Raw genomic sequence first — 16608 nt, forward strand, 5'->3', positions numbered from 1 at the left:
ACAAGGAAGACATTATGATTCTAAAACCAAAGGCAAGGGACTTCCTTGGTGGTCCAGTGGTTAAGAATCCACCTGCCAATGCAAGGGACACGGGTTCGAGCCCTGGCCCGGGAAGATCCCACATGCTGCAGAGCAACTAAGCCCGTGCACAACAGCTACTGAGCCTGTGCTCTAGAGCTCACGAGCCACAACTACTGAGCCCATGTGCCACAACTACTGAGGCCCGCGCACCTAGAGTCCGTGCTTCACAACAGGAGAAGCCACCACAATGGGGAGACCGCGTATCGTGGCGAGAGGTGGCCTCCCTCGCCACAGCTGGGGGGAGCCTGCATGCAGCAACGAGGACCCAATGCAGCCAAACATAAATAAATTAAATAAATAAATTTTAAAAAGAAAAAAAGAATCCACCTTCCAATGCAAGGGACGTGGGTTCGATCCCTGGTCGGGGAACTAAGATCCTACATGCTGTGGGGCAACTAAGCCCGTGCGCTGCAACTACTGAGCCCACACGCTCCAGAGCACGTGCGCCACAACTAGAAGGCCCACGAGTTGTAACTGCTGAGCCCACGCACTGCAACTAAGACCCGACGCAGCCAAACAAATAAATAAATAAAAATAAAACCAAAGGAGAGAGAAAAAGAGATGCAATTGACTATAGCTTAAACATTATGGGTATGATCTAATTATCAGGCATGTTCATCAAGATGGCTGCCCAGACATGCCCAACGATGTGAATGCTGCTTAGATCCAATTCCATGAGAACGGTCTCTTCTTTGGAGGTCCTCTTACTCATATTCCTCAGCTATACATAAAAATCTTCCCCCAAAAAATCATTGGTGGAAGGATGAGACAGAGTCATGTTGATACCAGTGTGTGCATAGTCCAAAGTCTTCTTCCCAGGCCTTGCTGTTGACTACGAAATTCAGAGTAGGAAAGGCCTTCCCCCAGCTAGTTTCATACAAGCCACAAAATGACCAAAAGAGGTAGACCAGTTCTCTTGGTAATTCTAGGAAAATAAAAACCAAGACAATCTTGTTTCTAATGATGCTTTAAATCTATTTTAGAATGAAGTAGTAAATAAACAAATATATTTTTTAATCAATTATTTTAGTATTTGAAACAATAGGAAAGAGGAGCAGGCCATCTTCACAGCAAGGGAGGAGAAGCATTCTCTCAAGGCCTTCCTTATCTTGAGCAAGGAAAGTTTTCAAGGCTACATTCAGTACTACAAGAATCACTATGATCAGGTCAACTTTTACAGAGTAACTGTGGCCTATAAAACAAAACCACTGATTTATTAATACATGTCTGGCTACTAAAGCAGTTATAAAACTATATTATGTGGAATTTCTTTAAAAAATAGGGGGTAGAAAGCACAGAAGTAAAATACAATTTAAATGTATGATAACTGTTAAAGCTAAGTATTGAAAACACAGAGATTCACTATGCTACTCTTCTGTGTAAGTTTAAACTTTTACATAATAAAAAGATTTTCTTAAAAATACGTAAAATATCATGTTTGAAAAAGGCAGTTCACAATAGTATAAACAGAGATTATTATAAAAGTATGTCAGGTGATAGAGGAAACAGGTGTTTCTGGAATTATATAAATTGAGCTAAATGTTCAGTGTTTTTACTTTTTTCCTGGAAAGTTGTTTGTGTTCCCCAAAATAAAAGAAAATAAACTTGGTGATACCACCCTGGGCTCATCCCAAAGCCCTTCTCTCCCAAATCCTGTGTCAGGGCCACAGGCACCAGCACCCAAGCTCCACGTTTTTCTCACCTCTTGAGGCAGCTCCAGTTTTGACCGGTCATCCAGGCCATTGGAATGCAAGCCCATCAGGTATGGCACAGGAGCATCTAAGAAATGTAGGAGAGAAGCTGGGAGAATAGGAACATAGACATGCTGCCACTGGAAAGGAAACATGAGAGCTGTAATTGTCTCCGCCACAGTCATCAGTCTCTGGTAATCTAGGTCAAAAACAAAACACACACAAAACCAGTCAAAAACAAGGTACTTGCTTCTCAAATAGTAAGTTAAAATCTTCAACACAATTTCACATTTAGAAAGGAACAGGATAAACTTCAGCAAGGGTATGCTCAGAGTATGATTCCCTTGTGGGTATCAGAGAGACAACCCAGAGACCTCAATGGACCACAAGCTGAAGTATACCCCCCCACACACAGGTCCATGCTAGTAATAAAATTTAATATAGAAATACAATTTAGAAAAAAATACAATAGGTATCATAAATAGTACCTTGCTCCAAATACTAAACCAGAATGTTAAGTAGATTCTCTTCAGTAGAAGGAGAATGGGGAAGTGGAACAAAAAGAAAAGGAACAGTGGTCTACTCTCTGTTCAGCATGAATGTCAAAACACCTCATTTACCACTCACATGTCTGCATTCTACAAGGAGCTGATGTGAACTTTGACTTCAAGATCAAGCCAAAGAACCTTCAAGCATGCAGAGGCTGGTTTTCCACACTAGCCAAGTCTGCCTTCCACCTGGCAACCTTTCTTGAATGGTAACAGCATGAAAGTGTCGTTTTAACACTTTGATTAAAAGCTCCCCTAGAACCTGAAAGACCCAGAAGATTGACTTTCATTACTCAAAACTCTTATTCTAGGTCAGAGAGCATATCTTGGAAGAGAAGCTTGTGCTCAAAGCTTAGCTTTTCTTCAGAATGCAATTTCTAGACTTGTTTTATTTTTAAAATGAGTAAAAAATACATCAGCAAAGCCAATACAATAGATTGAGATTTAACACATTACTATTTACAAATGGTATGATGGTTTCAGACACTTAAAGACAAAGTAGGAACATCCATTTTAAAATCATATGAGTAATATCCTCCTGGAATGGCTGATTTCAAATGAGTTTTCACAGGAGTTAAACAGTTTTATGCACTAAAAACTCAGCCCACCATTTAAGCAAATCCCAGCTTGGTTCATAAATGAGTAATAAATAACAAAAAGCTTTCCAGAGAATGAAGAAGAATGAGTAGGAAGTGAGCAGAAGCTGATATATATCAACTAGGTTTTAGCAAAGCATCCTTTGTGCTCACCAATAAAACTTTGGAGCAGCTTACCACCTTGCTCCTGGCTAAGCATGACCTGGAAATCTTTTTTTTTTTTAACTAGTAATGCAAATAAATAAAAATTGATGACTAAAACTTCATCATCTCAAACATTTTGAGTACACTCTAAGGAAGTGCCTCACGCTTCTTCGGGGAAAGCTAAGGCATTTGACAGATAATAGATAAGCGATGTAAAACAATCAGTGGGTAAAACTGAGCTCAGAGATTTGGTCATCAATAATGATTTTTTAAAAAATACAACTGATTTAGCAGAAGGACAAAAGAGCACAAGCTTTTCATAGTCACTAATATCAGGAACAGACTGATAAGAGTTCAAGAAGAAAGTCGATCTCATTTTTCACTGTGCCCCACAAAGCACTGCCATTCCCATATTAAAGACTATTTGGTGAGGACCCTCTCCCAATTGAAGCAACAACAAAAATATTTCCCAAATTACAAAATAAAATAAAATAAAAAACTCTTTCAAGGATTAAATAGATAATCTATATAGCCTTTCAGAAAAAGTATTTACTCCAACGTGAGAGTAAGCAACAACTGAGGAACAAAATTTAGGCCACTGCAAGTTCGATCTTCAGCCTCTTCTGAGATATCTCAGTTCCATGGGGCACCTGTACAACTTTGCTCGTTATCTTTCTGTTGAAATCTTCCTGCTCTAGGATTATTCTAACAATTATTATTAAGAAGAATTCTAATGATTCTCTAGGCGAGGCCTCAGTTTTTGTATCTTTCACCTCTCTTTTCTAGATATGAATGCCTGTAAATCTACTAAGAGCAATAATCTTGAGAATCTCAGACATGATAAGAATATACTTTAAAATTCAAACTTAAGATGATCAAAAGAATGTAAAGGTGTGGGAGAAAACCTCCAAGAGATATTTAAAGCTGAAGGTCCAGTCTTACTGTGTCCCAACACTGGCACTTAAACACACATTTTGAATAAATATTACACTGAATAATTTCTCCCCCCGTTTCAGTGTACACACACATATAGACACACACCATTTCTGGGTTTTTTTTTAAAAAGGCAGGAAGGAGCAAGGCCTTTCCAATCATGTGAAAACCAAAAAGCTGCTTCTTTTACCGAAAGTCAATAAAGCAGGTGCTACTCCTTTACGTGGCTGGCATTCCTGACAGGTCTGCTCAGAGACAAGAACATCTCATAGGGGTCCAACAGACACTGAGTAAAGGAGTCCCTGAAATGCCTTCCTCATGAGGCTTCCTGGACACTGGACTGCTCCTTATAGTGTACCTAGTTACAGTGTCAGGGAACATCTATCTACTCTCTAATCATGAAACAGGGCATGCTGAAGTCTGAAGGAAGGGGCTTCCTCTGGTCCATAAAAGCAGGCTTTTCAATAGCACAGACATCTAGTTCTGGTTTTTCCCTACTCTTCAGGATGAGTCTAATCCAGTATCTGAAACTCAGCCCACTTATTTCTGCTAGAGTGGGTAACCTTATTCGCCTCAGATTGAAATCCCTGAAGAATTCCCTGTGATGCACTTGAAAGTGTGCTATTCTTAGAAACAAAACACTTTAGGGGATGAGAAATCATCTCCTCTTTCAAGGCTAAACTGCTTTCCATTTATATGGTTTGGTTTTACAGATACTAGAAACTTGGAATTTTATGGCCTCTCTGGTCTGAGTTGTGGGTTTCGTTTTCCCTACATTTTTGTATTTTAAAAAAGCAACAACTCATCTTGAAGGATGGCCTAATAAACCACGCCTCCGGGATCCATCAAACCGTGGTACCCACACTAGGATGCTGACCTCCCAGAGCTGTAAGCAACAGCACAAAATCCATTTCTATACACCAGTACAAACGATAAAATCAGTACCTCCTTTGCCATTGCCTGTCTCTGTGCTCATCATTCCAAGAAGGTGAAACTAATAAATAGGAAACAGATGAAGGTCATCTGCATCCAGAGAGTTTTAGCCAATCAGAATCAACTGGAAACACTTCAGCTCGAGGGAACTCTGGGTTTTCTCACAGCTCCCATGATGCTGTAATGAGCAGTTACTTTTAACAAAAGGAGATAATGCAAAGCATACTGGGATTACAACCACTTCTGAGTGGTGAAGAGAGAATAATCAGCACATTCTTATGACTTCTCTCTGTGCAGAGAAAGACATTAGACTTGGGATCACTTTACAGATAAGTTCACTCCTAAAACAAACTACAGGGACGTTCCTGCAAATCAGAAATTGAATTAGAAACTGTCCTTGCATACTCACACTTCTGTGAAAATTGTATGAACAAGGATGTTTCTCATGCAATCTTTGTTCTTAGGAAACAACCTAATCTATGTCCTGATATCTCCAAGATAAACTGTTAAATGAAAGAAGGTATAAAATAATGATTAGTATGCTCCCATCTGTGTTGTTTTTAAAAGGTATACATGCTGTATATGCAAGGAAACAGGAAACAGTGATAAGTCTTAACACGTCACTGTACATACACCCTTTTGTAATATTTTAAATTTCTACCATATGACTGAAATGCTTTTTTTCCAAGTTTTACTTTAATATACCATATGTATATCAAAATGTATATAACTTAATATTATAATTAATACATGTGCAACACAACATTAAAAATAGTGCATTATATAAAAGTATTTAGGAGGAGGGCATGAAAAAAAATCAAGAGGTTAGTTCACTAGGGTAGGACTTTAGATCAAAAAGAAAGGGAAACAGGGACTTCCCTGGTAGCGCAGTGGTTAAGAATCCGCCTGCCAATGCAGGGGACATGGGTTCGATCCCTGGTCCGGGAAGACCCCACATGCCGCGGAGCAACTAAGCCCGTGCACCACAACTGCTAAGCCCATGCGCCGCAGCTACTGAAGCCCGCATACCTAGAGCCCGTGCTCTGCAACAAGAGAAGCCACCGCAATGAGAAGCCCACACATCGCAACGAAGAGTAGCCTCTGCTCACCACAACTAGAGAAAGCCCGCACAGCCAAAAGAAAAAACATAAGGGAAACATTCAATTCTCTCTGCACTGTTTGTCCACACATTATTTATTTGTTTTAAAAAACTATTATTTCATTAGGGATGCACAAGAAACTTGATCTCCGGCTACCACAGGAAGCAGAGAGGAAGGAGATTTCATTTTATTCCCTTTAAAATTGTTTTGATTGCATGCCTTGAGTTTGCATTACTTTTGCAAAAAAAATCACCAAAAACTAATGCAAGGTTATGTATAAAATAAGTTACAAGGATACATTGTACAACATGGGGAATATAGCCAATATTTTATAATATGTATAAATGGAGTATAACCTTTAAAAATTGTGAGTCACTATATTGTACACCTGTAACTTATATACTATTGTACATCAACTATACTTCAATTAAAACATTAATTAAAAATACTAATGTATGCATTTGTTTCCAAGCTTGTCTGCACTAGTTGAACTTATTACTGGGTTGTATAATTTAACCAAATATTATGTAAATAAATGGTAAGATATGAGGACAATAAAAAAGAACTGTTTCTCTGAAAACAAAATTAAATGCTTTAAAAAGATTCAGTAAAGCAAAGTCACTAAAAATACAGCAATTGAATTAGGCATATCACTTAAGTGCAAAAAACTTGGGAAAACTAGCATCTACTATGGTTCTTTTGCAAGGTCCTTTAAAAGTTCTCGCTCCACTTTAAAAACTGGAAAACTCAGTGAATGAATTATGGGTGAGATTTATGCAAGAGAAACAATGCAGACCCCTGATTAGTGGGGTATAATCAAAGAAAATGCACAGACACTTCATCAAAAGATTGGCGATTATACAGTCATGCGGTTTAAATTAAAATGTTTAAGGGATGTATATATCCTTTTAGGATTCCCAAACTTACGTGACTTTTTCAGTTATCGAATTCATTACCCTACTAAATCACATCAGATAAAGAACTTCTGCTCTCTGTATAATTTTAAAACAACCACTAAAATATATGCTATTAAAGAAAAACTATATAGGGACCAAAGAACAAATATTATCCAGTAGTAAATGATCTACACATATCTTAAAAAATAGATTTTCGGGGCTTACAGGGCAGTGGGGGGCCCGCGTACCGAAAAAAAAAAAAAAAAAAAATTTCCCTAAATAACACCTCTTTTCTATTCAGAAGACAGAACATGTAGTGGGCAACACCGACTCTGAGTGCTGATGGCATGTTTTTCGAGGGCCAGAGAGATTTCCATCCACATGAGTTCTCTGAATCATAAATAAAAACTACTTCAAGAAAACCAACCTGAATTGTTTCAAGTACTCTTAACAATAGAGAGCACAATCTACATCCAATAAAAGGCAATGCATTCCATTTTAGCCTCAACCATGCTGATATCCTTTTTGACCCCTTGGTTATTTAGAAATGTGTTTTTTAGTTTTAAGGTATTATTGATTATTGTTGGTCACAAGACATACTTTGTATGGTTCAAGTTATTTTAAATTTATTGAGACTTGTTTTATGGCCCAGAATATGTTATGTTTTTTAAAATATTGGACTTTTTCACTCTCATCCAGAGAAAGCAATTGAGCTGCGACTGGCAAAAATCGATCATACTGCCGTTCACCCCCATTTACTTGACATGAAGATTGGACAAGGGAAGTATGAACCAGGCTTCTTCCCTAAGCTGCAGTCTGATGTGCTTTCCACCGGGCCAGCCAGCAACAAGTGAGTCAACCCCAGGGATTCCCTGATTCAGCTCCCTAGCCACACTGGTGAGGGTTATACGGTATCTGGACCTAGACTGTTATCTCCAGAAGACCTTGACATTTGTAAAGCAAATATGGAGAAAACACACACTATCCAGGTTGTTCACTTGTTTTAACAAGGAAACAGGTGACAGAGTATCATCAGCTCCTGTCTCTACTGTGCAAATTGGGATAGCTCCATGTGTCAGGGCCTGTAAAAGGCCGGACTGCAGATGGGTTGAAATCATCTCATTATTGAATCCATACAACACCTAGCTAGCACTGTATCGTTAGTAAGTGGTGGTTGAAATAACTGAACTGAAAGTAGATAGCTTAGCAGGATTGCTCTTCTTCGTTAACTTTTGGAGATGAGTGTATCAATGCCCAGGCAGAGTTGAATGAGTATAGTTTTGGATCTGCAAGTGAAGTTTTTATAGGTGTTTCAAGAGAGATATGTCTCTTGGGACTTCCCTGGTGGCACAGTGGTTAAGAATATGCATGCCAATGCAGGGGACACAGGTTTGAGCCCTGGTCTGGGAAGATCCCACGTGCCACGGAGCAACTAGGCCCGTGAGCCATGGCCGCTGAGCCCGCTCGCCTAGAGCTGGTGCTCCACAACAGGAGAAGCCACCGCAGTGAGAAGCCCATGCACAGCAATGCAACTAGAGAAAGCCCACGCACAGCAACGAAGACCCAGCGCAGCCAAAAGTAAATAAATTTATTTTAAAAAAAAGATATGTCTCTGTCCCTGGGGAGTTATCTCTTTCTTGCCCAGTAAGTGATCTTTAAGCTACCCTTCTCAAGGTTTCTGAGCTATTTCTGGTGATTTCTTGGTGGTTTCCCATGGCCACCATTGGTCCCTAGATGTTTAAGTTTTCTCCCGTCAGTTGACCTTACTTTCTTAGCAGAATATTCTTTCTTTCTTCCTTTCCTTCTTTCCTCCCTCTCTCCCTCCCTCCCTTCATTCCTTCCTTTCTTCATTTATTTTTGGCTGCGTTGGGTCTTCGTTGCTGTGCACGGGCTTTCTCTAGTTGTGGCGAGTGGGAGCTACTCTTCATTGTGTGCAGGCTTCTCATTGTGGTGGCTTCTTTTGTTGAGCACGGGCTCTAGGCGTGCGGGCTTCAGTAGTTGTGGCACGCGGGCTCAGTAGTTGTGGCTTGCGGGCTGTAGAGTGCAAGCTCAGTAGTTGTGGTGCACAGGCTTAGTTGTTCTGCGGCATGTGGGATCTTCCCGGCCCAGGGCTCGAACCCATGTCCTCTGCATTGGCAGGCGGATTCTTAACCACTGCACCACCAGGGAAGTCCCTCTTAGTGGAATATTCTTAATCGTCTGCTTTGATTCTGTCAGGTGGACAAAAAGGAATGCCCCTGCCCAGTGGAGGCGTAAAGACCGGCAGAAGCAGCACACAGAACACCTGCGTTTAGACAATGACCAGAGAGAGGTAAGACACCTTGAGAATGACAAGGAATGACCCTGTTATCATGCTACACCCTCCTTCTTCTCATTTCCTTGGCCTCTGGTCTGATTCAGATATCCTCCTCATAAAGAAGGGTTAATAATAAGTTAGTTCCTGATCCCTGATATGGGCTACGGTTGTGACAAATCCAGGATGTACAGTGTTTCACAAGGGGCAGCAGGGCCACTAGCCATGTGCGTCCTCTCCCTGAACCAGATTTGTACCTCTGTTCAGGAATGATAACCAGTGCTTGGAAGAGAGCCTTTCACTGTCCTTTCAGTAGTCACTCATGCATGATACTCACTTCCTCCCAGGGGTTGGGAGAGTGGGAGGGCTGACAGGAACCTCAGAAGATAAGATTCTAAAACTTGGGAAAAATCCCTTTAAAATTTTTGAGGCTTTTGTGTGTGTGTGTGTGGTATGGTGGTAAAGAAGTTAATTTTGTTAGAGTGAGAAAGAGGAAAAGCTGAACTTGGGTTAATGCTGTGACTCTCTGAACCTGGGGAGGAGGAGCCTTTTTCCCTATTTTTCTCTTTATCTTAATTTAAAACAGGTAATCTTGACTTTTTTTCTCAGAGGAGCAAAAGAATATTATTATCAGGTGCGTGCGGATTGAGGATTCTTGAATTGACCTGAGTCCTTATTGCTTGTAAGCTGAGTTTCTCAGCTCTGCTGTAACTTGTTCCCAGTAAAGTTTCTATTATAAACTTCAGGTTGGAGACCCTGCCTTACTGAGTTGCAGAGAACTTGTGAAAATGGAGCTTCACCTTCAGAAACCTATTTCAGAAACTTCTCTTTGAGAAAAGACCCTGCAGTTTGCATTTTATATGATGAAATCCAGTAAAGCATGTTGTTTTCACATGTGTCTGGCATCTCAATGAATGGGAAAATATTTTGCCTTTGCTGTTTTTTAAAGGAATAAATTAATATTGCAAAATATGGTTATGAATTTTTAACTGCTGGTTTATAGGGTACAATTGTACTTGGCGTTTTTGTGAGGGTGGCCTAATGGGTGTTGGGTATGGGTGTTACTTTAAAAGTCTCCCCTGGGTCTTCCACCTCACCTCCATATTATTTCTTTCAGCAGTGTTTATTGAGTACGTTTTCTTGGTCAAAATCACTATAGTAAACACTTTGAAATATAAAGATTAGGAGGTAGCCTTGTCCTCAGGGAATACCAGTTTATTAAGGGAGCAAAGGCCATATGAAAGGGCCATATGAGAGGCACGCCAGTGTTTGATCACTGATTAGAGAAAGCAGAGGTCATTTCTGTCTGGGGTAATCTCAAACAAGACTGTTTGGAGGAACCAGCATCTGTTTGAGTCTTGAGGATGATAGGATTGTTAGGGACAAAGATGAGTATTGCAAATAAAGGAGATGGCAGGATCCAAAGTTTGGTGGTGGTTGTGTGAAGGAGGCTGTGGGCAGAATATTTGGGAGGCAAGAGGAACTGGAGGTAGCTAGCAAGTTAGGAGCAGGTAGCAGTAGTGCAGGTGATAGTAATTGAAGCCTAATCTTAGGGGCTGGTAGTAGGGGCAGATTGAGGGGCCAGAAGATAGAATGGACAGAATTGTACTACTGGAATAAATATGGGGAGAGAAAGAAGTTGGGAGTACAAATGTTGGTTGTGAACCTGGGATACTGAGAGGATGTCAGTGTGCAGCTTACTGCATTGATTTGGTTATATGTTAAAACAGACAGCATATGGGGAATCACCAGCAAACTGTAGAAGATCAGAAAATGCAGTTGTTGTTTTGAGTGTACACACATGTTCTTCAGGCCCTAATTTAGCAAGGGTGGATATCTTTGATATGAGCAGAGGAATTAAATTCCTCCAAACTTGGTGGGGAAAATGATTTTCCTCAATAGCACTCGATTTGAGTTGGTTTGCCTACTCATAGGAGTTGGCACACTCATACATGTTGCAGCCATATGTTTTTTACCTCTTGTATCATTAAAGCCAAGAGGGCTTTACATTAGAAAAAAACAGAATTAATTCATCATATTTTCTCAGTTTTCCCTAAGATACAAGCACTGCATTTTAAACTTTGCCCTGAGCCTAGGAAAGAGGCAGTAAGAAAGTGCGGGGTGATAGTGCCCTCTTCAGGCCCCATCAGTACTGGTTGCCTGTGGTCTGTGTGCATGGGCACTAAGAGTCTTTGATTTTTCCTTTTGCTTTAGAAGTACATCCAGGAAGCCAGGAATATGGGCAGCACCATCCGCCAGCCCAAACTGTCCAACCTTTCCCCGTCAGTGATTGCCCAAACCAACTGGAAGTTTGTGGAGGGTCTGCTGAAGGAATGCCGCAACAAGGTGAGCTGTGGACACTTCTGAATGTGTATTTTCCTTGGCAGCCAAGATGAGACCAAGGCTTAGCTCTGACCACTCTTTTCTTGATTTTGAAAACATTGTTAATATAATGGGATAGTACTAATGTTAAGATCCTTTTAACTTGGAATTAGGTGTATTTGTTTTAAAGAAAATATACCATTAATTGAGAGCAAGCACACTTTGCTTGATAAAAACTTAATATGTATTCTTTAAAACTGAGAGACAGATGTAGTTTTTAATTTTAGACATCTTATGTTACTTAAAATCATTAATTTTAAGTAAGTAGTATCTTAAGTAAGTAATGTAGTTGTATTGTCTTCAACAGATTAGTCTTACATGTATGCAAATGTTTTTGCCTCTCTGATTTAATCTGATAGCACTGATCTCGTGTCTAGAAACAAGAATTCGCTGAGTGCCTACTGTGTGCCAGATCAAGGTGTATTATTCAGTTTAAGCTTGCTGTTGGCATGTTTTTTTTTCCATTCTACAAGAAGAGTAATTTTTTAAAGCTTTATTAAGGTATAATTGATATACAAAAAATTGCACACATATAATGTATACATCTTGATGAGTTTGGACATATGCATACACTGGTGATACTGTTACCACCAATCAAGGTAGACATATCTGTCACTTCCAAAAATTTCCTTATATTCTTTTGCGTTTTTTGTTTGTTTGGGGGGTAAGAGCACAACATGAGATCTGTCCTCTTAACATATTTTAAATTGCACAATATTGTATTATTATAGGTGCTGTGTTGTACAGCAGATCTCCAGAGCTTATTCTTCTTACCTATGAATACTGAAACTTCATACCTCTTGAGCAACAATTCTATTTTTCCCTCCCCACAGCCCCTAGCAACCACCATTCTATTCTCTGCTTCTGTGAATTTGTTTGACTATTTCAGATACCTTATATAAGTGGAATCATGTAGTATTTGTCCTGTTTGGCTTATTTCACTTAGCATAATGTCGTCCAGGTTCATCCACGTTGCTGCAAATGGCAGGATTTCCTTCTTTTTTAAGGCTTTTTAGAGGCTGAATAATACTCCATCATATGTATGTATATACCACATATTGTTTAGCCATTCATCTATTGGTAGATACTTGGGTAGTTTCTATATCTAGGCTTTCATGAATAATGCTGCAATGAACATGGGGAAGCAGATATTTCTTTGAGATCCTAATTTCAGTTCTTTTGGATATATACTCAGAAGTGGGATTGCTGGATCAAAAGATAGTCTTTTTTTTTTTTTTTTAATAACAGATTTGTAGAGATCTGCTTTCTTTTATTTTTAAAATTATTATTTTTATTTTTGGTTGCCTTGGGTCTTCGTTGCTGCAACGGGCTTTCTCTGGTTGCAGTGAGTGGGGGCTACTCTTTGTTGCAGTGTACGGGCTTCTCATTGTGGTGGCTTCTCTTGTTGCAGAGCACGGGCTCTAGGTGCGCAGGCTTCAGTAGTTGTGGCGCGTGGGCTCAGTAGTTGTGGCTTGCGGGCTTTAGAGCGCAGGCTCAGTACTTGTGGTGCACAGGCTTAGTTGCTCTGCGGCATGTGGGATCTTCTGGGACCAGGGATCAAACCCATGTCCCCTGCATTGGCAGAGGGATTCTTAACCACTGTGCCGCCAGGGAAGTCCCAAGATAGTAATTCTTAACTTTTAATATTTTAGTTCAGAACTTAAATTTCTAATAAAAATACAGCCTTTCAACCAAGTCAGTATACTGTGCTTTTTAGGACGGTTGAACTAACTTGGCCCCTACTACATCCTGTTTATTCATTAATGGAAAAAAAAGATTTTCCTGCATTTCAGTTTCTAAGTGATGCTTATTTATGGAATGAAATCAAATATACTTTCTCTTGAAGAAAAAATTATTACTGTTACAAGTTAGGTTGATATACCAGTACTGATATTTTGAATTCAGGTCATCTTAAAAACTTCATCAGTTCATTCTAAATCGTTGATATCCATGATTTTTCTCAATAATGTCTTTTCTCCCATCAAGAACATTGGTGATGCTGCCTTTTTTGAAAGAGGGCTTGTCTCTTGTCTCTGGGATTTGTTTTCCATGCCCCTTGCATTCATTCTCAAGTTTTGAGATGCATGTTCTGGCAGTGACAACTTTCTTATGTCTACTGCCTGGTCAACAATGATGGTGAAATATATCCTAATTTCAGATTTGTTGATACGTGGAAAAGTGTACATGTTAGAATTGAAGAATAGCCTAATGCTATCAACTGTTGGCTAGCATGTGGAGCAACAGGGAACTCTGATACTGTTGGAAATGTAAATTGTTATGATTGCTTTGCAAAACAGCATAGCATTTATTATCCAGTATTCTTCTCCTAGGTATATTCCCTAGAGAAACCTTTGCAGCATGACCCAGGAGATATGTACGAGACGTTTACAGCAGAATTCTTTGTAATAGTCCCAAACCGGAAACAACCCAAATGCCAGTCAGTAGGAGAATAAATAATAAATTGCAGTATATTTATACAGTGGAATGCTATACAGCGTGGAAATAGACAACAGATATATTGATCAGTGTGTATGAATTTCACAAACATAAAGTTAAGTGAAAAAGAAAATAACAAAAGGGGCTTCCCTGGTGGTGCAGTGGTTAAGAATCTGCCTGCCAATGCAGGGGAAACGGGTTCGAGCCCTGGTCTGGGGAGATCCCACATGCCGTGGAGCAACTAAGCCCATGCGCCACAATTACTGAGCCTGCGCTCTAGAGCCCATGAGCCACAACTGCTGAGCCCGTGTGCCACAACTGCTGAAGCCCGAGAGCCTAGAGCCCGCGCTCCGCAACAAGAAAAGCCAGTGCAATGCGAAGCCTGCACACTGCAACGAGGAGTGGTCCCCGCTCGCCACAACTAGAGGAAGCCTGCACACAGCAACAAAGACCCAATGCAGCCAAAAATAAATAAATAAAATAAATAAATTTTAAAAAGAAAATAACAACAAAAAAACCATACTGGCAAAACTAAACTACATTGTTTAGGGATACAAATATAGGTGTTAATCATTTCCTTGCATTTCTGTAGTTTTACTGTGTAAGTCAGAACAGTGATCACTTCTAGAGTGGGAAAGGTGATTGGAGAAGGCACATGGGATTCTTCAAAGGTATAGATGGGCAATATTTTTTTTCTTAATCTCATTGATGGTTATGATAGTCTAATAGTATACACTCACATACACACATATATGTATCTGTATATGAGATATATTTCACAATAAAAAATTAAAAATAGTAACACTGGAAAGAAATATGCCAAAGTGTTAAGAGTTGTTGCTTCTGCAGGGTAGGGTATGGGGTGATATTTTTCCTTGCTCTTTAGATTCTTGTTTTTTTTTTATAAATTTATTTTATTGATTTTCATTTTTGGCTGTGTTGGGTCTTTGTTGCTGCGCGAGGGCTTTCTCTAGTTGCGGCGAGTGGGAGCTGTTCATCGTCGCGGTGCGCAGGCTTCTCATTGTGGTGGCTTCTCTTGTTGCGGAGCACGGGCTCTAGGCACACGGGCTTCGGTAGTTGTGTCACGTGGGCTCAGTAGTTGTGGCTTGTGGGCTCTTGAGCGCAAGCTCAGTAGTTGTGGCGCACAGGCTTATTTTCTCCGTGACATGTGGGATCTTCTCGGACTGGGGCTGGAATCCGTGTCCCCTGCACTGGCAGGCGGATTCTTAACCACTGCGCCACCAGGGAAGCCCCTAGATTTTTATATGTCACAAATTTATAACATGATTAAATCTTCCTTAAGAACTTGGATTCAATATTCAGGCAGCTTTAGGTTCGAAGACCAGATTTGCTGCTTCTTTGCTGTGTGAATTTGGGCAAGTTACTTAAGTTCTCTGACCTCAATTTCCTTATCAGTAAATTGTGAAAAATAATACTACTTCTCATAGAGTTATTAGGCTTAAATGAGATAATGTAATACTTAGTACAGTGCCTGGCACAAAGCTGCAATTATCATTATTCAGTGTGTTTTTTTGTTTTTGTTTTACAATGAGCATGTGAAAAATTTTACATAAAAGTAAATTATTCCTCCTCAACTTTTCATCCCCTTGATGGATACTTTAGATATATTTCTAGGATTAAATGCTGAAAGGTTTGTTTAATAGGGTCAGTTAAGCAGTCAGAATCAGAGAATATCAGAGATGAGCATGACCAAAGGGTTTTATTCAACTCTTTTCATCTCATAAATGTAAAAACTGGATCTAGAGTGATGAAATCACTTGCCCAGGGTCAAATAGTGATTTCTGTGTTTTTATCTTCTTTGAAGAAGGCCCTCTACTATAACCTGACCTCAGTGGTGGAGAATAAATACACTGTTTATCTGTGGGTCTTACTCCCAGCCCAGCAGATATGCTGGGCAGTTGGCCACAACCCTCTCTAGTTGAATGTGATCTGGCTAACTGTGGGTGTCTAATCTTACCGACTGATTTCTTATAGACCAAGAGGATGCTGGTGGAGAAGATGGGCCGAGAGGCTGTGGAGCTAGGGCACGGGGAGGTGAACATCACAGGGGTGGAAGAGAACACCTTGATTGCCAGCCTTTGTGACCTCCTGGAAAGGATTTGGAGTCATGGGCTACAAGTGAAACAGGTAATGAATGTCTGGCCTCTCCCTGTTGAGCAGACTGTCTTCCTGTTTTTGCTTACTAGCTTTCCCACACTTTTCCAGCTGACTGGCTTTGAAGAATGGTGCATGGTGCTTTTGGAGTGAGACTTGAAATAGTTCAACAAATAAGTAAATAAATGTGACCCAAGCTATCTTCTTTAAAAATAAGCTTTATAAATCTGTGTATTTGTCAGACATTTTAAAAGTGGCATCTTTTTTCCTGCAAACAGAGCTGAAGGCCAAACTGATAGATCCTGTTTGGTAGCTGGTCCTAGTCTGGAGATAGAACACAAAAGAAAGAGAACTTGGAGCTTAGGAAGTACCAAATGTATTTTAAGGGTCCTTCACTATTTGTACATTCCCAGTGGGAAAAGGTCTGTCATTAACATTTCTTTTATAAGCAGATAGCTTA

At 40.0% G+C, this 16608-nt stretch overlaps 1 protein-coding gene across 1 annotated transcript in view; it reads left to right on the top strand.

The window, feature by feature from the left end:
* Positions 1–16608, top strand: part of DENND5A (DENN domain containing 5A) — a 100305-nt gene that overhangs the window by 64622 nt on the left and 19075 nt on the right. The window contains exons 8-11 of the mRNA XM_024756972.1: positions 7622–7772; positions 9140–9233; positions 11430–11561; positions 16029–16181. Of these exons, the coding sequence (XP_024612740.1) occupies positions 7622–7772; positions 9140–9233; positions 11430–11561; positions 16029–16181 (530 nt within the window). The remainder of the gene's footprint in view (positions 1–7621; positions 7773–9139; positions 9234–11429; positions 11562–16028; positions 16182–16608) is intronic.

The sequence above is a fragment of the Neophocaena asiaeorientalis genome, unplaced genomic scaffold (assembly GCF_003031525.2).
Source record: "Neophocaena asiaeorientalis asiaeorientalis breed wild unplaced genomic scaffold, Neophocaena_asiaeorientalis_V1.1 scaffold504, whole genome shotgun sequence".
Lineage (NCBI taxonomy): Eukaryota > Metazoa > Chordata > Mammalia > Artiodactyla > Phocoenidae > Neophocaena > Neophocaena asiaeorientalis.